At 35.9% G+C, this 21,704-nt stretch overlaps 2 protein-coding genes across 7 annotated transcripts; one reads left to right on the forward strand and one right to left on the reverse strand.

The window, feature by feature from the left end:
* Positions 1 to 2,432: 2,432 nt before the first annotated feature.
* Positions 2,433 to 11,242, forward strand: LOC120280468. 5 transcript variants are annotated; one of them, XM_039287321.1, is made up of 9 exons: positions 2,433 to 2,547; positions 4,773 to 4,879; positions 5,951 to 6,115; positions 6,228 to 6,333; positions 6,748 to 6,930; positions 7,907 to 8,072; positions 9,664 to 9,986; positions 10,425 to 10,514; positions 10,837 to 11,242. In XM_039287321.1, exons 2-9 carry the CDS (start codon positions 4,865 to 4,867, stop codon positions 10,899 to 10,901), a joined length of 1,113 nt encoding a protein of 370 aa, XP_039143255.1. In that variant the 5' UTR covers positions 2,433 to 2,547; positions 4,773 to 4,864; the 3' UTR covers positions 10,902 to 11,242. The 5 variants fall into 5 exon arrangements, with proteins under 5 accessions (XP_039143255.1, XP_039143259.1, XP_039143257.1 ...); XM_039287325.1 differs by having other exon boundaries at positions 9,682 to 9,986; XM_039287323.1 differs by lacking the exon at positions 2,433 to 2,547 and adding an exon at positions 2,577 to 2,596.
* Positions 11,243 to 11,974: 732 nt separating this feature from the next.
* Positions 11,975 to 21,393, reverse strand: LOC120280557 (probable protein phosphatase 2C 52). Of its 2 annotated transcripts, XM_039287424.1 has the most exons (9): positions 21,141 to 21,393; positions 20,638 to 20,757; positions 18,630 to 18,757; positions 18,455 to 18,553; positions 18,183 to 18,341; positions 16,048 to 16,134; positions 14,696 to 14,787; positions 12,945 to 13,019; positions 11,975 to 12,314 (listed from the first exon to the last, which is right to left on the reverse strand). In XM_039287424.1, the coding sequence occupies exons 2-9, from the start codon at positions 20,742 to 20,744 to the stop codon at positions 12,147 to 12,149; spliced, it is 915 nt and encodes a 304-aa protein (XP_039143358.1). In that variant the 5' UTR covers positions 20,745 to 20,757; positions 21,141 to 21,393; the 3' UTR covers positions 11,975 to 12,146. The 2 variants fall into 2 exon arrangements, with proteins under 2 accessions (XP_039143358.1, XP_039143357.1); XM_039287423.1 differs by lacking the exon at positions 21,141 to 21,393 and having other exon boundaries at positions 20,638 to 20,970.
* Between the last annotated feature and the right edge of the window lie 311 nt (positions 21,394 to 21,704).

The following is a 21,704-nucleotide window of genomic DNA, read 5'->3' on the forward strand; positions in this document are numbered from 1 at the left end:
GCGGCAGTCTGCGAGCTCGGGATCTGGCGAGTGATCTCGAGGTGGCTACTGCGTGTGGGAGTCTTAAAGGAGAAATCTTTATTAGGCGTTGGCGATCCGGTTGGCGGCGTTCCTCGTGATCGGAGTGGTGAGGTCTTGATGGCGGCGTCGGATAAGGCAGTTTGAACTTGAGCAGGAACCATTCTCATTGCGGAGACGCTGACATGGATATGATAGGGTTAGGGGTTAGGGATCGTTCAGGGGTTTTGGATCCATGGTGCTCTAAGTCGGTGGCGAGGAGCGGAGGGAGGAGGCGGCGCCCGAGTGAGGGTTCGATCTCGCGTCTTCGTCTTAAGTCTTGCACGTGCTTCCCCAGTCGTCGACCTCATCTCTTTCGTCTTATGTAGATCGGGCCTCAGGGGAGACCGCATGCTCCTACGTCGTCGGCGAGAGGCATCGAAAGGTTGCACTCGTACGTATTTTGAAAATGAAACAGCGATATTTAAGCACTTTTTTAAGCGTAAGCGCGATATATTAAGCGGAAAGCGTCGATGGTTAAAGCAAAAGGCAAACAAGCGTATAAGCAGAGAACTCATTTCTTAAGCGAGAACTTTATTTTTTAGCGGAGACCTCGTTGGTAGGGACATTGAGTATCTACGTCGTCGTGCGATCATGCGAGCAGCAGGTCTTTGAGCTCGGATCTGGCGGCGATCTGAAGGTAACTTGCTCGTGTGGGGTCTTAAAGGAAAAATCTTTATCGGCGTTGGCGTCCGGTTGGCGACGTTCCTCGGCGGTCGGAGTGGTGAGGTCTTCGGTGGCGGCGTCGGATAAAGCGGGTGAACTTGAGGCGGAACCATTCTAGCATTGCGGAGGCCGTAACATGGATAGCGATAGGGTTAGGGTTAGGGATCGTTCAGGGGTTTGGATCCATGGTGCCTAAGTCGGTGGCGAGAGCGGAGGGAGGAAGCGGCCGTGGAGTGAGGGGTTCGATCTCGCCAGTCTTAAGTCTTACGTCTTCGTTACGTCTTCACCATCGTCGAGCCCTCATCTCTTTCGTCTTCTTAAGTCGTCGACCTCGGGGAGACCCGTATACTCCTCGATCGTCGGCGAAGGCATCGAAAGGTTAAACAAATGCGTATTTAAATAGAAACAACGATATTTAAGCACTTTTTAAGCGTAGCCTTGATATATTAAGCGGAAACGTCGATGGTTAAAGCAAAGAGCAAACAAAGCGTATAAGCAGAGAACTCGTTTCTTAAGCGGAGAGCTTATTTTTAAGCAGAGACCTCATTGAGTAGGGACGTTGAGTATCTCATCGTCGTCGATCAGCGCGAGCAGCGAGTCTTGAGAGCTCGAGATCGGCGGCGATCTCGAAGGTGGCTGCTCGTGTGGGGATCTTAAAGGAAAATCTTTATCGGCGTTAGCGTCCGGTTGGCGGCGTTCCTCGGCGGTCGGAGTGGTGAGGTCTTGAGTGGCGGCGTCGGATAAAGGCGGTGAACTTGAGCGGAACCATTCTCATTGCGGAGCCGCCCTGACATGGATATGATAGGGTTAGGGTTAGGGATCGTTCAGGGTTTGGATCCGTGGTGCCTAAGTCGGTGGCGAGAGCGGAGGGAGGAAGCCGGTGGCGGAGTGAGGGGTTCGATCTCGCCGTCTTCGTCTTCATACGTCTTCCACAGCCGATCGACCTCGTCTCTTTTCGTCTTCTTCGTGAGTCGACCTCGGGGAGACCCGCGTACTTCTCAGTCGTCGGCGAAGGCGTGAAAGGTTCGCCTTTTTCTCAGAACTTGAAATCCCATTTTTCAGTACAGCGTGTTGTGATTGTGGTAGCGTGCTTTGTCTCGATTTGGCAGCCCGATAGCTACGATAAAGAGATTTTTGGGGTGATAAATACTGCACAAAAACTCATTTCTTAAGCAGAGCCTCGTTTTTAAACAAAAAGCTCGTTTCTTAAAGCAGAAAACTCGTTTTTAAACAAAAAAACTCGTTTTTAAATAGAAAAGCTCGTTTTTAAGCGAAAGCTCGTTTTTAAGCAGAGACGCCATCCGCTCGTATTTTTAAATAGAGAAACTTCGTTTTTAAATGAAAGCTCATTACTGCGAGGCGTTATAATCGAACCTATCGCGCTACTTGCGACTTACACGCGAGAGACGATTTCGATCCAAAAATTCTAAATTAAGCTACATCAATCATTTATTAGATGTTTGGGGGTTTAAAAATCGTTGTATTGAAAAGGGGTTTTTGAGGGTCATAGCCAATGGGGTGTTTTTTTAGCGATATTATAAAAGCTTCTGAGGTGTTTTTGGCAATTTCCACTAAATAATTTATATATAACTGAAATATTGTAACATTCTCATTCTCACTGTAATTATTTTATAATTAAAAACTATTATTTATTTATTTATATAAATATTTTTTTTTTCTCTCCGTTTTCTCTGTCTTTGTGTCTCTTTCTTTCGAGTTTGTCCTAGATGAGAGAGAGAGAGAGAGAGAGAGCGAGCTTGGAGCAGAGCTCTCATGGCTGATAAAACCCTAGAAATCTCTCTCTTCTTCTCTTCCCAATCGACGGTAAGCTCTATGTCCTTCGCGGGAACGCATCATGTGCTGTGTTGTTCCTGTAGGAATTTCGAATCTCGGGTTCTTGCGCTTTATTTTGGTGGAATTACTTTTGGATTGGCTTGAAAGTGCGGTCGGAGATGGAAATGCTGTTTGGATTCTCGTTGTTCCTATGTGCTGGGTTTTATCTTCGATTTTGAGTGCCTTTTGGTTGATTTTGTGATTTTTTTTTTGCGTGGATTGTGGGTTTTTTTTAGATCTATTTGTTCTCACTGCGGAGTTTTCAAGGTTATTCTGGTTTTCTGATGAGATAGTGATGCATGCTGGATTCTTGGATGGCTTTTACTTTTTTTTTTTTATTTGTTTGTTTGTTTTGATTTTTTACTTTAAAGATGTGTTTTTGTTTGGTATTACTACTCTTGTGTGTTGAGAGTGAGATAATTGGTAATTGATTCGTTTGCATGCATTCTCTGTACCATTTGAAGCTTTTGGTGTTGTGTTAGTTGTAAATAATTGTGGTTCAATTATAGGGAATGGCAAAAGCACCTTTTTATCTCTTTTTGCATGTGTAGAGGACGAGGTAGCACATGGGAATTCTTTGTTTTTCGTAAGTCAGTAATTGATTGCTATTTTTAGCTGATTTTGGTTAAAGGAAATTCTTTTAGGCTTGTATAAATTGTGGATTAGAGTGTGTTACTTCAATTCCCTTTGCCAAGGAACTGCCTTAGTTGAATTATTTATTTAATTACAAATGCAACGGTAATTCAACGGAAATTTGAAAAGACTTGTTGAATGAATCTGAAATTTTATGATTTATGTCCCTTCTGTCTACTGTTTTTCTACTGATGTAATCATTTCATTATGAATTTTGTGAGCCTGATTTTTTTTTTTTAAATTTAAATTTAATTTTTTTTTTAATCTTTTGGCCTGTAAAGGCGAAATGCTAGGTATGATTATCAGATTATGAGAATAACAGTCCTTTCTGGTTATAAAAGATTGAAGCATGTCATTTAATTTTGCTGGATTGGTAGAAACTTTGTTTAGAACTTTTATAATACTGTCTGCCATATTTGTTAGTTTTACAAAAGTAAAATCTCCCGAATATGAGGTTGTCAAATCGTTCATTTGAGCAGTAACTGACGTTTCCATGAAACATTTACTGGAATAGGACACAATATTATTAAGCTTGTTTGTCCTTTTTGACTCTACTAAACATCTTTAATGTTTTAGTGACTTAGTTACACAATCTACTCAAGTTACAGGAAGGCCATAAGACGTATAGTCACCAGAGAAAATTGAATTCTCTCTGTTGTCATCCCCTATTTGAACAATTTCAATAAAAAAAACGGCCAGATATTCATAATGGATGTTGAAACTGGCACTAGTCTCCATTAAACTTGCGATTAACTCTAGATTCTACTTTTGATTTAAGAAATACATGAACAGAACTTCAACATGAGGTGGAAAGCAGAGAAATATACCTGATTGCTTGTAAAGTTCAATGGTATTTGAATCCGTAACACATGTTTTGCTTATCTAAATCAATCAAAGCTTGTATTCCACATAAAGGAAACTTTTTTGCTATATACCTCAAAAGAGGCTCATGGATTTAGATTATTGTATGCCAGGGAGCTTTCACTTGATGATGATTGGAATTAGATTTCCAATCACTCATATGAAAAGTATGTGCTTTCATGTGCTCTTTATGAATTGAATTTGCCAACAATGTCTTTCAGGCATGCCTGTGCCATAGCTATTAGTATGCGTTGCTCTCGTGATGTGTTACTGACTGAACATATTTGATTGTTGTTTATTTTTATGCAACAGTGGATCGCACTGATGCTGTGCTATTAGTGTGGAACTTGGATATCGTGTTTTCACATTTCCGAATTTTTTCCTTAATAGAGAATGATTTCATATTATATGAAAACACAAATTTTGAAGTGCGTTAGTGAAACTACAGTGATAATGAGTGGATTAGAACTATAAATATTATTTCTTAAAGTTTGAAGTGATGTAATGTAATACAATGCACGTGGGCAGTGGGCCTCTAAAAACTGTGTTTGTTTAGCAGAAACATGCCATGCAGTTTTGATACTTCTAGCATGCGTTCTTATTTTCATTGTTAGAACATTTTGTGTCTTCTTTTAATACTATAATTACAAACATTGTAAAGTCCATTTAGATGAGCCTCTCAACTTACATGGAACTATCTAACCCTGCAAATTATTCTGCAGAACCTTGCATAACTGAGGAGTATCTTGGCATCATAAACAAAAGTTGTTAGCTACGTTGAGGATAATATAACTGAAAAATACAATGAACTGAAATGAAGACCTCGCAGGTGAAGAAGTTGTTCTTTGTAACGTATTATATACTTCCACACTGTATCGCTCTTATTCTCCATTTGAATGGGCTGTCCTATTATTGTGAATTATTTTGTATTTTTTTAAATATTATTTCCATTATTATCCTTTACAGGTTTTGTATCATTACGAAGTGGTGTTTTGATTGGAAGCTTCCCTATGGAAGCTTATTGGCCTTTTTGCATGCTGATTTTACTCAAAAGATTCTATTAGCAACACTTTTTCTGGTGATATGTGGAATCATTCAGCTAGCTGCACATATGCCTTGTATTGAGGACATATAAATGTTTCTTGGCACATCCATCTCCACATGGCAGAAATCAAAGAAAATCACAAGAAAGTCATGGTGCATTAATGCTAATTATTGTTGCATAATATTACCTTAATAGATGGGGACAGTTTCAACACCTGGTATTTACTTTTTTTTCCTTGTGAACATTGTTCTTCCTTCCAACAAATCAAACACAATGCTGAGACCACTGATGGTAGATCTAGATCAATGCTGAGACTCTAATAAAGTACTAGTTAAATAATAGATTTCGAGTTATCATCATTGGCTAAATAATTAAGACAAATGGTACATGGTTTTGAGGATGTATTCTAGTGGTGGTTGATGCGTGTGTGGGTGTGTGCGCGCGCATGCGCGCATGCTGTTGTGGCTTTAAATACTGAACTATTAAACTGGAACCAGATTATGACTTTTGTAATTACTTAGTTAAAATTTGTTTTCCCATGCCGTGCTGAAAGAAGCATGGAGCATTTGTAGTAGAAGTCTGACAATTCATGCTGCCTGAGCTCAATGGTCAGCTATGCAACCTACATTCAGATCTGTTCTCTTTTTGTTTTTATGATTTCACTTCTATTTTAAGAATAATTCTTATTTCTGAGCTTGTGCTGGAGTAAAGTCTAAAAGGCATAAACGATTACTCTTAGATTCCAAGAGTAATTGGTATTTTCTCATGGCCTGTTTGGTCATGTGACTCATGTTGTTTTCGTGTTGCTATCTTCGATGCTATTTATCTTTTCTGAAATTAGGGCAATTTCTGCAGGATCCTCAAAATACTGTGGAAGCATCGCCATCGGCACAAGCTCAACATGAAACTCAAGGTAACCATCAAGATAATCCTGGGGGTGACGCTCCAGTAGCAGACTCAGGTTCAATATCCATTGCAAGCAGTGAAAATAGAAAGGTTTCTCGGGAAGACATTGAGCTTGTAAGATGAACCATTATTATATTAGTAGTTAAAACAAGTTGGCTGGAATGAATCAATTTCAAAAGGTTATTTCTCACCTTTCTTCTGCTGTCTTTTTAACCATTTACGCCAGGTTCAAAATCTGATTGAACGGTGTCTTCAGCTGTATATGAATAAAGGGGAAGTAGTTAGGACTCTCTCAAATCGAGCTAGAATAGAACCTGGCTTTACAACTTTAGGTCAGCTAATTCGTTGTGGATTCTTCTTCTTTAAGTAATATTAGTTCTATATGTTGTATTTTAATTCTTATGGTTTTTATTTTTTATTTTTAACTATCGCTTGTGATATTTGCATTGCAGTAGTTTATCTGTATCCAATATGCTATGACATCTCCACATGATCACTGTTTTAGTTTGTGGGAATATTTTCAAAATTTTGGTGCCTTGTAATTGCAGTAGGAAAATTGAATGTTTCATTGTGTTAGATCAGTAATTATCTTCTGTTTCTCTTAGCTGTTTTCAGAGAGTAATTCTAAAAGATACGATGTGAAAAACTTTTTCTTTTATGCTAATAAAACTTATTGAGCAATTTATTTACCAATATTCTTCCATCAAACCATATCTCGTAGTAATTTGCTCTTTCTTTGTAATCAGTATGGCAGAAATTGGAAGAAGAAAACTCTGATTTTTTCAGAGCTTATTACATACGGCTTAAACTTAAAAAGCAAATCATCATGTTCAATCAGTTACTGGAGCACCAGTATCATTTGATGAAGTACCCTGTGCATCCTAAGGTTCCGTTGGCTCCCATACAAAATGGAATTCATCCTATGCCTGGTAATTTCTTCTAACAGAATAGAGCACTTCTAAATTTATGTATGCTAAGTGGATTGGATTGTATTATGGTGCAAGTGGTGTGTCAAGCATCCGCTCTGACAATCCAGCGGCTTGTGCGCAAAACATAAAACATGAACTAAGCTTCATATAAAGTAAAAACCGTATTCTTTTGCATATATAAGCTTCTCAAAAAGTTTTCCAGTTACTCCTATCCATATTTTCGTTTTGCTTTCTCAATTTGCATAGACCTGCAAAGTGCAATCTTCTATTACCTTCTTACCCATCTCTCTATCTCACCAGATTTGGAATTATATGCAGTCTTCAATGACTGGTTTATCCCAAGTTTCCATTCCTCTTCCACAAAATCCTTGTAAGGCCGCTGTTTTAGTAGCATTCTCTAAAGAATTCAATGGTCCTTGAGTTCAGAAAAAATTCTTGTCTATAGATTTTTTGGAGGAGTTCACGTCTATTTTATCTAGGGCACTTAGTTTTTCTTAAATTCAAAGCCAAGATCTTCATGGTTATGATACCCACGGGTCTTTTAGACCATTCTGATGAATGATAGCCATCAAATTTGGTTTTTATTATAAGTAGTGTGCCAATTTCCCAATTTCACTAAATCTTTAGCCATCAGTATGTCAAACATGGTTTCGTTGGTGGAGTCGTGGACTATTAAAAATGATGGAACCATATAGTTCGCTTTGTCATGCCATGCCGTTGCTCACTCAGGTTAATAACTGCATTTCATTGTTGACCTCAGGATGATCATATTATCTTATATTGATTGTTACAATATTTTTTTGGTATTTCATCATACATTAAGCTTGCAATGTCAATTATAGATCTTGTATAACTTTTGGTGAAGTAATAGAACTCTTCATGGAAGCTTTATGTACCCAACATAATTCACCTGTTATAAGCACATTGTTTACTTCATTATTCTTTCTTATTCAATGCCAACCTGTTTGCAGTGCAGTTAACAACTTCCCTATGGGATACCCAGTTATCCAGCAGCCTCCGATGCCAGCTACGGGTCAGCCTCATCTTGATTCCATGAGTTGTGGATTGTCCAGCTGTCATGTAGTCAATGGGATTCCTGCACCAGGCGGGTTTCATCCTATTCGTATGAATTCTGGAAATGAGTAAGACCTTGGCTAGTTCTATTTTCTGGAGATATTGTTGAAATGTGGATTATAATCGTTAAAACGTGCAAACTTGCATTCATTTCTCTATAGTTCACAATGCAATGGGCTTGACTACTAGTAGGAGATTGTTTGCTCATGAGCCAAAATGCATCTCTGTTCGTTGGGCATGTGACCGGCCTTTGATGAAAATTGAAATTATGTATGGGCATACTAGTCAGAGATATGCTTCCTAACTGAAGTGGTAGTTTGTTGGAGTACTGGTCTGATTGATTAACAACTCATATTGGATTAGCATATTGCTTTGATATTCATGCAGTACTATAATCTAGCTCTGCAATAGATTCAGTTTACCAGTTCCATTAACCGACACCTTGGGTTGCAGCAAACTATTTTTGTAGTTGTAAAAACTAGTGGGGTAAATTTTTTACTAGATCACTAAACTATGGTTTATTTTCACTTTGATCACCGAACTTCAATTTGTATCAATTTGGTCACTCAACTTTAATTTGATTTCACCGAGCAATAAATCAAGAATTTCAACTCCTAATTGATTACATAGTTGTTTGAAAATCCGAATTAGTCTTCCCTATGACTTATTATTAAGTCTATTAGAGTTGTCTATGTCGTTGAAAAAGAACTACATCATTTATTTGGGGGCCGAAATCCTTTGATTTATTACCTATTGAAATCAAATTAAAATTGAGTGATCAAATTGATGCAAATTGAAGTTTGATGATCAAAGTGAAAATGAGTCAAAGTTTAGTGACCTACTAAAAAATTTACCCAAACTAGTGCACCTAAGTCAATATTCAATTTATCTGGACCTTTTTCTAGAAATCTACTTGTTTATGCATACTTAGTATGCACATACGGAATTATGCTGTTTATTGCCTCCAAATTGAGATTCTATTCAACCACTACTATTTATTTCAGTTTACAGCTTAGCTTTTTCTCATGAAAATGGTCTGTAATAATAATTAGAATGTAGACTACATGTTGCATCATGCTAAAATCTTCTGTTTGACTGCCTTTGTTTAATTTGTCAATCATATTAAAGGCCAGGTGCCCATTAATTAATTCCCTGCCATGACAGTAGCATTCTTAGATAAGAATGGAAGGCACATATCCCCTATTTTGTTGGACTGTGTTGTGCAAATCTATGTGTTACTAGTTGGTTACTGCAAAATGAAATCATTGTTACAATTGGTTTGATAACTGTTGATTTGGTCTGAAATTCCTATGAAAACCTAATAGTTTTATTTGTGTATGGGATAATTTTCTTTCTGCTGGGGTAGATCTAACATATGGGGTTTGAGGTAAAATTTGCATATTCTGCAATATGTCTACCCTGGAAATTATTATAATGCACCTATGTCTTTAAGCCTGTTTTAATAGTAAATTAGTAAGTGGTTGCTTGTGAATTTATGTGTGACCTTGTAAACCATAGTTGAGTTAGAAGTATTAAAACCAATTTTCATAGTTTAAGCCTGTTTCTGTCTGGTTTTATAGTTTTATTTGCATTTTCTAATCTCTTTTTATCAACACATCAACTCTCTAATTAAATTTTTATCTCTATTTCTGTCTGAAGTATTGTTATGGACAACAGAACATCCGATGTGCCACACACTGCTCCTCAATGCAGCACCATGTCATCAGTCTCAGAGATGGCTGTCAGTCCTGCATCAGTGGCATCTAGTAACCATTTTCCTTTTAATCCTTCTGAGATGTCAGGGATGGGTATTGATGCCTCTGCATTGGATTCCACATTTCCAACTGATGTGGCCGGAACTGGAGGGTTACAGCTAGGACCCGACGGTGGGGTTGGATCCTCAAGAGACTCGCTCAAATCATTAGGACAACTTTGGAATTTCAGTTTCTCAGATCTAACAGCAGATTTAACAAATTTGGAAGGTAATTTGATTTCACTTTTTACATCAGAGATTTTTGTTTTTTCATGTATAGAAGCCTCCATTGAAGCTGTCTTCATTTTTTGTCACCAGCCTTACTTTATTATATCGCATCAAACAATCTGTTATATCAGATGATCTAGATAATTGGCTTGGATCAGGTCATAAATTCATTTTGTCTTGTAGAAATTAAAACATTTTATGAGATTTTATTCAGTAATTTTCAAAATTTGCTTTAATATCCCTTGGGAGGACCAAATGCTGATTCGATCGGAAAATTCATGATCAGGTGGATCTGCATAGTAGAAACATGGGCTACCAAAATTCTAATTAAATCCTAAATAGCAGGCTGGTCCTGTTGCTATTAGACTTTGTAGACATTCATAACTTTATTTCTTATTCTGTGCTTTTCAACAATAATTTGGAACTCATGTTCTGGTAGATCTTGGAGCTCTCGGTGATTATACTGGCTCTCCATTCCTTCCGTCCGATTCAGACATTCTGCTCGACTCTCAGGAACAGGATGATATGGGTAATAATACATTGTTTTCTGTTTGCCCTCACATCTCTTCATCAGATGACTTTTTTCTATTAATTGTGGAATATCCAATTCATGCTTTAGATACCTGTTCATATATGGGCTGGTATTGTGAACATATCTTAGACTAATTTGTACTCTTTAACAAGACCTGCAAACTTAGCTTAAATATTCTTTTTAAGCTGTGTCTTTGTGTCTGATGGAAATTAGTCATAATTCTCTCCATGCATTGTGATGAGCTAAATCTTCTTAAAAAAATGTATACCCTGATTTAATTCGTGAATCGGTATAATAACTCTTGAGTTTTGTGTTCCAGTGGAAGAATATTTTGCCGACACCATCACCGGGCCTTGCTCACAATCTGATGAAGAAAAACCATAAGAGGATTTCAAGGTTGGATTTTTTTCTTCCATCTTCACATTCCCCAAATGCAGGCCTCTCTTTGCTGTCAGAAGAATGGCCTCTTCTCCAGAAAAGACTATTTGCTAGAACTGATGAAAATGAAGTTAGAATAAATAAGTCCTGATCTAAGTGTGCCCTTGTGGCCTATTTGTTACTTTTTCTTGTCGACGACGATGTATAACGACTTAAAAACACTGTAAAACTGAGGCTATCATTTGTTTGCCCTTCTGTATTCTTGTCGAATTTTGTAGCAATTGCTTGGAGTGATCAGGGCTTTTCTAAAAGAGATGATGCTATGTTAAATGCCTCAATTTCAGTAATTTCCATGTCTCTTTACTGCAAATTTTGTGCAAAAATGTTTTGAGGGTTTACTGCCATGAAATTCACCCTTTTATTTATTATTAAGAGTATGTGTATATATATTTTAGTCTTTGTGTTCATATGCATACACATTTGTGTTCATATGCATTATATAAACATCTATTATTTATTTTAATTTTTTAAACTTTTTAAAATTTTCCAAATGAACTAAAAATTTTAGTCGTTGTCTTGCTAAAATCCGTTTAGGTAAAATTTTAATTTCAACTGTTAATTTATTATTATAAACTGAAAATCTCAACATTTTAATTTTTTTTTCATAGAAATTAAGATTTTAACAATTACCTTGGACACTTAACAAGATAAAATTCAAGTAGTTTGAGATGAGTGATTTCCATTTTTAGATTACCCAACAGTTCTTATTAAAAATCAATGAATAGAAATTTTGGGCCCAGTTTAGAGCGAAGCGAAACTCTCTATAAAAATCCTATTTAATAATCCAAAGAAAAAAAAACATAGCCTTTGTTGAATTTAATTTATATATTGATCTATTTAATTTTTTTTTTTTGAACAACTAAATCATCCTCTGCAACATGCTTTAAGTAGTTAAACCTGTGATCAAGTGCGAAGAATATATATTTTTTTTAAAAAAAATAAATCGCACAGAACTAAGAGTGATTCCGCAAGCAATCATTTTGTTCCCTTGAAGGCAGCTAAAGAAGAGAACAAGAAAATAAATAAATTAATAAATATATATTGACATTACATGAACTGCTGCTGCTGCTGCTGCTCTCTGTTCAAACAAACAAACCAAAGAAGATGGGAACTAATGTTTGGCTTAGTAACATTGAAGAAACACATCCAGTTCAGCCATGCAAAGAAAAAGAAAGCAGGTTTTATGAAAGATTAATTTTGATCATCAGCAGGAGTAGAATCTACATCCATCTTTTCATGGTGAAATCTCACCACGATGCATGTGATATTGTCTGCGCTTCCACGGGAGTATGCAGTCTCTGTAAGCTTCCGGGCGGCAGCCTCTGGCTCTTCTTCAAGTCTTGCGAGGGAGATGGCATCCTTTTTTAAGACAAAAGAAATGTGAATGATTGGTAAAATTATAGAAATGATGATCATCAAAGATAACATCGAAAAACAACAGTAAAAGATAACAATATTTCAGGAATTAAGCATAAAAAAACAGACACAGTTATAGAGGATGTGGTATCATCAGTCATCACAACAATTTGATGCATAAGTCTGAATAATTAGAGAGAACTACCATAACTGCATTCCATTGCCCGGAACGAAGAACTAAGGAACACAAAATCATTGTTCAAATTGCAGTATAACTTGTAAATTGTTTTGTCATACTAAATTGTGTGAACTGTATATCACGCCATTTCTCTTTGCACGATCACATGTAAATTGATGGGAAGTCATGGACGGTAACAAAGCTTGAGATGATGGGAAGTAAATATATGAAAATTATTTATGCATGTGAATATGATCATCAAACATAATGGCAAATGATTGTATGTTTCATCACTATCATCACATTGGTTCCTTCTACCTCTGAATTAGTTACTTACCGTAGCTAGTAACTTTTTCAAATATAATACCAGAATTGGGGTAGATTTCTACAAGAATTTAAATAGATTATCCATAAATGAGAAAAGAAATAAAAAATCCAATCCTGATTGAACTGACCTCATTTGGTACAACATCCCACAATCCGTCGCTAGCCAACACCAAAAACTCAAGTTCTTCATTAACCTCTTGCTCCTGTAACATATGGTAAATATCAAATCAGTTCACATAGTAATACAATTCCTTTGAAGAATCTGCTTCACTGTTATGAAGATGAAGTATTCAGCATAACCAACTCCTATCAGTATCATAATACTTGAAACATTTTAAGTACTTTCTAATCTATACATTTATAGAGGTCACTTCTCTCTCTTCTTTAAAATTCCAACATGGTTGAATGACAAACAATTTAAGAAAATTCAAAATTTCTCTTGGATTAATCAGAGTCACAATTGCATCAGTTTCTCAATGGCGGCACCACAGCATACACATGCAAGAAACAACAATTGTCATTCTTGAAAAGAAATGATGTTCACAAGGAACAAAATAAATTACTCAAACAAATATTTGGATAAGGGTTTCACCAAACATAACCAATCATCTCAAAAAACACGTCTTCTAATATTACAGAGGCTACTAGTCGCATCGTAATCCAGATTTAGCATAAAAAATTGCTTAACTTGAAAAAACAACTCATGCATTTATCCTTACAACTCGACAGTTTGGATACAACAAGATGTTTTGGAATGTTTACAGGTAACGATTATAAAACAACTAACAACTTCAAATTACTTTAAATAATAAAAGCAAATTGTTACTATATCGAAATGACCTATACTTTCCATTTTTATTAAAATAAAAATAATTATTGTTAAAACATTTTGGCTCAAAAAACATATAAACATTTTCAGAAAAAAAAAAGACACCCGGACATCAACTTGAAGAAACAATTAAAATTTGGGGCACAGACTTGATGGGAAAAAAGAGACTCAAACAAAATTTAAATGCGAAGCATTATGGTCAGCTCTCTCATTGCAATTAAGGAGGGCCAAGGTTGATGGGTTTAATGATCAGGAAACTAACTGCCAAGTGTTATTCTGGTTTTATACCTATTCTACTGTTTCTATTTGGTGTACCAGAGTAAATGCATAAAACCCACTTCAAACAAAATAAACAATGAACACTACCTAAATGCCAATATACAAGCTTGCCAGCTATTAACAATTGAGTTCATTGTCCAACTTGGTCCATTGATTACACAAGCTTCAAAGGGAAGCTTGAATTTGCTCAAGAGTCCTATAAATCAATACAAAAGAGCTCTTATTATGTTAAGCTTTAAGTTTCTCATGAAATAATATGTCCTTTAAAGCCTGAATTGGAGTGGTTCGAGTCCTACTGAGGCTGGGAGAGAAGCCGATAATCTCTGGGCAAGTTTCAGGAAATCTTTACTCAAAATACATATTACAAGTTGAAAAAATAACAGGAAAGGCCATGACACTACAGGCCTCTTGTATAGGCCTTGCAATTATGAAAGCAGAGCACAAACAGGCTCCATTTGCTAAAAATTCTCAAAGACCTATTTCACCAGTTATTCATGTTATAGGATTAAATTTTCCAAGAGTGATGTGAGTGATCACATTCACTATATTTTCAGCCATAGCCTACTGGAACATGCTTCACAAACTAAAATATGGCCTGAAATGAATTCACCACCACTATGGATGACACAGCCAATTACCTTATACCCGTATATCTGGAACACAAAGATAATTTATACATAGAAGAAACGTTTTCACCAATCCTAACTTAAGTTAATAGTTATCCACGTAAGACAACTACATGGTAGTGGATTGCAGATCATTGTTGTATACCTGAATCTCGGGCTCTGCCACAACATACTGTTTCAATAGGCGATTACCAAATGCACGTGACATTGCCAAGACACCACCTACCCTCCACGTACCTAGCCAAAAATGTACATAGCAAAGTATTAACAGCAATAATAAATAAATTTGTCGTTTATATCACTGACCAAAATTGTAAATAGCATATAATAACGTAATTTGTCGTTTACGATGTCAACATAAAGAAGTTCAACAAACTATTTACCAATTGGATTATAAAATTGGCAAATAATTTGTCGCTTATGTCGCTGACAAAAAATTGTAAATAGCATATATTGGCCATGTTTATATTTGCCTTTTACCACATACCAGTTTACTTAACTTCTATCTGCTTAAAAGATTTTTAACAAGAAAATTTGGAGTGTGTTGTTTAATGTTTCTCAAGATCTTCTCATTAGTTTCAATAAATAAAAGCCATAGACTGCAAAACCATTGATGAATATTGAATGAGCAATTGTTTATCTGAATAAACGTAGGAATACATTTTGTCAGGTGAAATGAATACATAGGAACAATATAGGAAATACAAGAAATTAAATGTGCTTGGCTGCTCATTTTTAGTATTAGTATCATGTTTTACATATGTCATGCCTTGTTTTGATTATTCCCATTTTCAGTTTCTTAATTATTTCCTCGAATTTATTGGTCTATTAAGAAAGGCAACCTTGAAGTTTAACTTTTTTGAATTTTTAAGCAATATTTACTTTGGAGAACATACTGTTCTCAAGAAATGGAGGGGAAGAAAAAGAAAACTATTTTCTTGAACAAGATAGTGTATGTTTATGGTTGTTATGGCTACCTTTTACTTATGGATAGCGTCAAGCTCGCGTTATGGCTTTTTTGTTGTTCAAATGGCAAAACGTAAAAATTTTTATCAGAACAAAAAACAAGAAGAACTGGACCCAATTGTAACAAAACATAATTCATTTTTTCACCAAGAAGGTGCACAAATCCTAACAACAATGTACAGGTCTTTTACTAAAATGTGGGTGGAAGCTTGCCGGCTATGACAAGGGCAAAGCTGCAACATACTATACCTTAGTTTTCACACCAATTTTGTTCAAAATTTTGATAAAACACTTCAAGTTTCTCAGCATGTCACCCCATACAATAACTTAATATCAGTACTTCCGAACTGGACAAAAGAAGATTAACAGACTACCATTCATGGTAGTTTTTCGAGAAAAAATTTGAGCCACTGTAATTAATTTGTGTAAATTGTAAATAAAATAAAAAATAAAATCATTGGCCTTTAGGGTATTATTCAACCCTTAAGAGAATCCAAAATGACAAGCAACAACAGAAAAATGGAGATTTACCAGCCCACAGTACAACTCCACCAGCATTTTCGATTCTCTTTCTCTCATCACTTCTGTTTGGCTTGTGATCATCTGAGAGAGCGATGGCTGAAGAAGAAAAAGAATAAAGAAACATTTAGGACATTCATAATATATAGCTTCTCCTAGATTAAGTGTTCTGTTGGTCAGAAAAAATTAGGTAAGAATGTCCTTAACATATTAAATGACATATTGAAAAGCAATATTAAACGAAATAACAATGTTATATACATTATATATACCAATCAGCAAGTAAAATGGCTTTACTGAAGTACATAATAGAAATTAATAAACAAATTGACTAGCTTCAAGTGCGGTAGATTATTATTGAACAAATAAAAGAAGACAAACATGTGAAAAGCTGCAAGATAAAAATACACACACACAGACACCCAAAAAAATAATAAAAAAAAAAAAGATCAAGATCACTGAATATGGAAGATCCTCACTTATACATCAGAGGTGAAGAAGGTGCAAATCCTCATTAAGATATCATGGACAAAGTGGTTGATAGTTATTACAATCCTTAATCAGCATCCAAACACCAAGGGTATATTCGGCGTTGAAAGGCACTTCTAAAGTAGAGCTTCAACCAACAGAACATTTAAAAGATACATCTTTCTTAACGGATAATTTTGTTGTTTAATTATGCTATGTAAAAGGGGTTTCATATCCCTTTTTTTTTTTTGCTATAAACTACAACAAGCTTCTTTTTTTTTCCAACTATGGTGAGGAAACCAAAAATATTTAAATGGATGTATATTAAATATTCAGTCACAGTTGGCATTATTAACTTAAAAGACAAAAGATGACATACAATATTTTAGGATTAATTTTTTGATAGGTCACTAAGTTTTGAATTTATTTCTTTCCGGTTACCAAGTTTTAATTTGTATTATAAAGGTTACTCAAGTTTAATTTCATTTCACCAGGAGGTTACCCGCGAGTGACCACATCCATGCTGCTGAAGTGGATGCCAGAAAAAACACAGTCAGCACAGTTCGCCATGTCCTCAGTCTAAGATGGAGCATCCACGTCAGCCGGCCTGTCCACGTCAGCAGACTTGTCCACATCAACAGAGTTGGTAAATATCATCAGCAAGGTTTCATTTCGGTCACTAAATTTTTATTTAGTATCAAAACAGTTACCAGTGGACAAGTCTACTGATGTGGAGAATGCATCTCAGACTGAGGACGTGGCGAGCTGTGCTGACTGTGTTTTTTTCTGGCATCCACGTCAGCAACATGGATGTGGTCACTCGCGAGTAACCTCCCAGTGAAACGAAATGAAACTTGAGTAACCTTTACAATACAAATTAAAATTTGGTAACCGAAAAGAAATAAGTTCAACACTTAGTAAGGAAATAATAGATTTTTTTTTCTTAATTTAAACAATTTTTTGATGTCAATTTACAATAAAAGTTCATAAATTTTGGTTATGAAGGGAGTATTACTTTATTTTAAAAGGGGTTGTGAGGACATTTACGATAAATTATATAAAAAATTACGGTTAAATTGAGGAAAATTATAATTTGAGCTTTTTGGAAGAAACTTTTATTCATAGCAACAATTTTTAGCTATGAAGTCAAAGCCGTTTTCACCTTCCAAAAAACTGAAGCTTTTGTCTTAATTATCAGCCATATACCAATATAAGGTCTGCAAGAGCTTTTGATGGTGAAGAAGTTTTTTATATTACCCAAATGCAACACCAGACACACCCTGAATATGCTTTTATTGCACAGTTATAAAGATGCAAGCTGTCCAATGATAATGTGATCATTGATGGCTAAATGGAACTTTCTAATCTAGTAATGCAAAAAAGTTTCTTCAATTATTTCTTAAAGTTCTGTAAGAAACACTGGCCCATGATTGAAACAGTTGTAAAAAGAAATAGCTTTTAATACTGATATCATCTTTTCCAACTTCAGAATAGTATGTTTTACACTTCAATTTTGGAATGAAATTCTATTGACATAATGTCTTAAGAAGATGAGAACAGAAGCTTGAGAAAGACATAAGATGCCCAAATAAAGACTGATAACATAATGAAACAAAAAACTGAGTAAACTCTCCAGATGAAAAATGCACATTAGCCAAATTCTAGAGACTAATATTTACCTTTGCCAGCCACTGAAACTACAGCACGCGAATCCCCAACATTTGCTACATACAAATGACTCCCCACTAAAACAGCAGTTGATGCAGTAGAGCCGTCATCCCTGAAGGTATAGCGTTCTGCTTCCAAGAAGTCAGCATCAGTTTTTTGATAAGTTTCACCTGTAAGAAGCACAAAATTATGATCAAACCAACACAAAGGTTCTCTGTCTAACCTTGTATGATCATAAAGATCTGTTCAAAACTAAATGGTAAATAATGCACGCATAACATACTGATAGCTAGTTTTGTATCAGTCAAGAACAGGGGATGCTTTGTGAGGTTTTCAAATAAGTGCTCCTTCAAATACTCGGCAGCACGAGAACCACCATGACCTGCATTGGCAAATGTTGGTTAAAGACATAGAACTATGATTATAGCGCCTTAAATAACTAACAGGGAGGTTCAGACCATCAAATATCCCGAACAAACTGACAGAATTCCCATCAATTATTGTTGATTTTACATCAAAGAAGTCCTCCATGCTTGCTCTCTTTCCCCTAAAACTTGAGAATCCATAGCTTAATTTTCCATCCTCACTGCAAATCAGATGAGGAAATAAGACAAAGAAAAGTTTATTCTACATTTTTGAACAAGAAAATACCATACCCGGCCATCAAAAGCAAAATCACAACAGAAAAATAATCAGATATCTGAAAATTAATTCAGCCACCTAATCTATGCAATCCTTGACCAAACAAAATAACTTGAAAGGCCACTGCACATGATCAATGAAACTATGAGTTGCGATGGGCCAAGAAACAGTTAACACTTTGGGCTTGAGTAGGATGTGATCATTATTTTAAACTGCAGAAGACTTCTTTTGGGTAGGGAATTCAGGTCTTTTCTCTAACATTAAAGGTGAAGAGAAGCAGCTACTAAAAGTGAGTCAATTTCCCCCTTTTTTTTTGACAGGTAAAAAAGTTAAGTTCTCTAATAAAACCTGAATTTAAGCTCTATATGTAGCCTAAATTCAGATTGTGTCATCGGCATGTGGTTGATCCTAATTTCATGATACTATGATAACCCAATGTTCTCTACAAAAAAAATTAGAACGAATCCACTTTAGAAGTAAACTATACCTCCATAGGAAAAAAATGAAATTCACATTTATTTGCACCTTAGGGATAAATGAAGAACTACTTTGCCATAAACTATAGTAAAGAGAGGGTTAAAATATATATATACACACACAAACCATCCAATCAGTGAAGACCACAACTAGTTGCACCCAGAGAGCAGGATTGGCAACATAGCATCAGATGTCTGCCAGACATAACACAAGAACAAAAATATGCAAGTTACCATTTGCAAATTATGGCCTTCCACACAATCCATCACAAAAACTGAGACCTATCAAACCAGACATGAGTAACCATGACATCCTTCTATTTGGAAAAACGTCTATATAACAAAGTAACAGGTATTTGACTTGTAGTTAATGTGGCCGACCGAATGAGTCAAATTACGAACACGACAAAAGAGAAAAAAAGATACATGAGCAATATAGAAATCTATCATGAATAAAGAAAGGTAACCGAAAATGCACGTGAGAGAACAAACCAGCCAACCATGTACAATCAAATCATCAAACTACTTTGATTTGAATAAGCGGAAGCCATAAAACTAGAATTGAGTGCCTAATGGACAAGTTAACACAAAATCCTTTGAGACATAACTAGCAAGAATTGTCAAATTTATGTACAAGTAGTAGAAACCATAAAAGCATTCTGACTATAACCAGAAAGAATTGAGTGCTCAATGGACAATCCATAGAACATAAATTCATTCTAAATATGACTAGCAATAATTGAGTGATCAATGAACAAGCCATATAACATAAATTCATCCTAAATCTAACTAGAAGAATTGAGTGCTTAATTGGTAAGTCATATAACATAAATTCAGTCTAAATATAAGTCGAAGAATTGAGTGCTTAACAGACATGTCATACATCATTCTAAATGTAAATAGAAGAATTGAATGCTTAATGGACAAGTCATAGAACATAAATTCATACTAAATATAACTAGAATAGAGTAATTAAAGGGACAAGTCATAGAATCATTCTAAACATAACTAGCAAGCATTAAGTGCTTAATGAGCAAGCCATACACAAAAGCCCCAACAAGATTATAATGATACCCATTCTCTATACAAGGCATCGAAGAGTGTCATGTAAACTCAAATTGCTAACACACTCAAAAGAAAAGATGCAGACAGTGTTCTGTGACTAAACCATGAACTACCCTGAAATATGGCATCTTCCAATCTAAAATAATACATTATACTCCACCATTTTAAGCAGAGAACCCAATAAACAGTCCAAGGATATCATAACTAGAGCATGAATACAAAGTGCTTATAGAGACTCAAAACACCAAAGGAAGTATCCAGAGGCCTGCAGTAAAGCTTTTACCTTTTCCATCCTCCACTGGCATATCCACCATCACCCACATGCTCCCTCTCCGACGAGACATTAACAACAGCTCCAGGCTCCGCCGAAGCTCCCGTATCCACCATCATGGTCAAGATCACCCTGAATCGGCGACAACCCCAAGGATAAGTCACACCACTTCGAGCATGCAGATCCCTCCCAGAAAGCTTAAAATGCCCGTCCCCAACACAAGACAACCCACACAGACTCTTCGTCCGTGTTACCAAGTTCCTCACACTAACAGCGCATGAGCATAACATCTAAAACTCTCACAATCGCAATCACTCGCAAATCCAAACACCCAAATTATCCCAAAAAGGACTAAACCCAAAGATCAAAAATCCGAATCAAAAACCAACAACAAAATCAAAACAAAGAGAAAACCAATAAAAGATCCACACCACAAAAACAACCCCGAATTCACAACAAAGATCCGAAACCCCAAAAATAACAATAAACAAAAAGAGAAAGATCTCAGCAGAGACCTCCGATTTCTCTCAATCCAACGAGAAATCGATCCGCAAAACAGAGAGGCTTAAGAGCAGGAGAGATCCACCCCCATGGGAGACGGATCTCGCAAGGAGAGATCCAAGTGCTGGGATGATGATGAAGAAGAATGAAGAAGGGATCGAATGAGTCGGTGATACGATTAAATAATTTTTTTTATTTTTTATTTTATTTTTATTTTTTAAAAAGAAGAAGTTTGGGAAGGAAGAAGACGAGATGAGATGAGAGAGAGAGAGAAATAGAGTTTTAAAAGCGGTGTAGCGTATAAAATTGGGGGAGGGGGAGGTGGAGAAAGAAGGGAGAGAAAGCGAGTGGGGAGTGCCACGCGGCGAAACGAGAACGTGGAATGGGCATGCATCTGAGTTGGCACTTCTTCTTCACACCTCAATTTGTTTGTTTGGGTTCAGTGTATGGATTTGATGCGGTATATTCAAGGTCGGTTTGGGTTTTTTTTTAAAAAAAAAATTCACTAATAATATTACCAAATTATTATTATTTTTTATAATAATTGAATTTTAAAGCCTTCACAAGAGCACAGACTA

Source organism: Dioscorea cayenensis, chromosome 17, assembly GCF_009730915.1.
Source record: "Dioscorea cayenensis subsp. rotundata cultivar TDr96_F1 chromosome 17, TDr96_F1_v2_PseudoChromosome.rev07_lg8_w22 25.fasta, whole genome shotgun sequence".
NCBI classification, from domain to species: Eukaryota; Viridiplantae; Streptophyta; class Magnoliopsida; order Dioscoreales; family Dioscoreaceae; genus Dioscorea; species Dioscorea cayenensis.

What these genes read in the sequence shown, in the direction of transcription:
- LOC120280468 (XM_039287321.1), top strand. An exon ending in CTCGGGAAGACATTGAGCTT is followed by an intron (nt 6,116 to 6,227) that starts GTAAGATGAACC and finishes CATTTACGCCAG; the next exon opens with GTTCAAAATCTGATTGAACG. An exon ending in TCAGGAACAGGATGATATGG is followed by an intron (nt 10,515 to 10,836) that starts GTAATAATACAT and finishes TTTGTGTTCCAG; the next exon opens with TGGAAGAATATTTTGCCGAC.
- LOC120280557 (XM_039287423.1), bottom strand. Translation starts at nt 20,915, where the DNA reads ATGTTATGCTCATGCGCTGTTAGTGTGAGGAACTTGGTAACACGGACG. An exon ending in TGATACAAAACTAGCTATCA is followed by an intron (nt 18,342 to 18,454) that starts GTATGTTATGCG and finishes TGCTTCTTACAG; the next exon opens with GTGAAACTTATCAAAAAACT. An exon ending in TGGAGTTGTACTGTGGGCTG is followed by an intron (nt 14,788 to 16,047) that starts GTAAATCTCCAT and finishes ATTTTTGGCTAG; the next exon opens with GTACGTGGAGGGTAGGTGGT.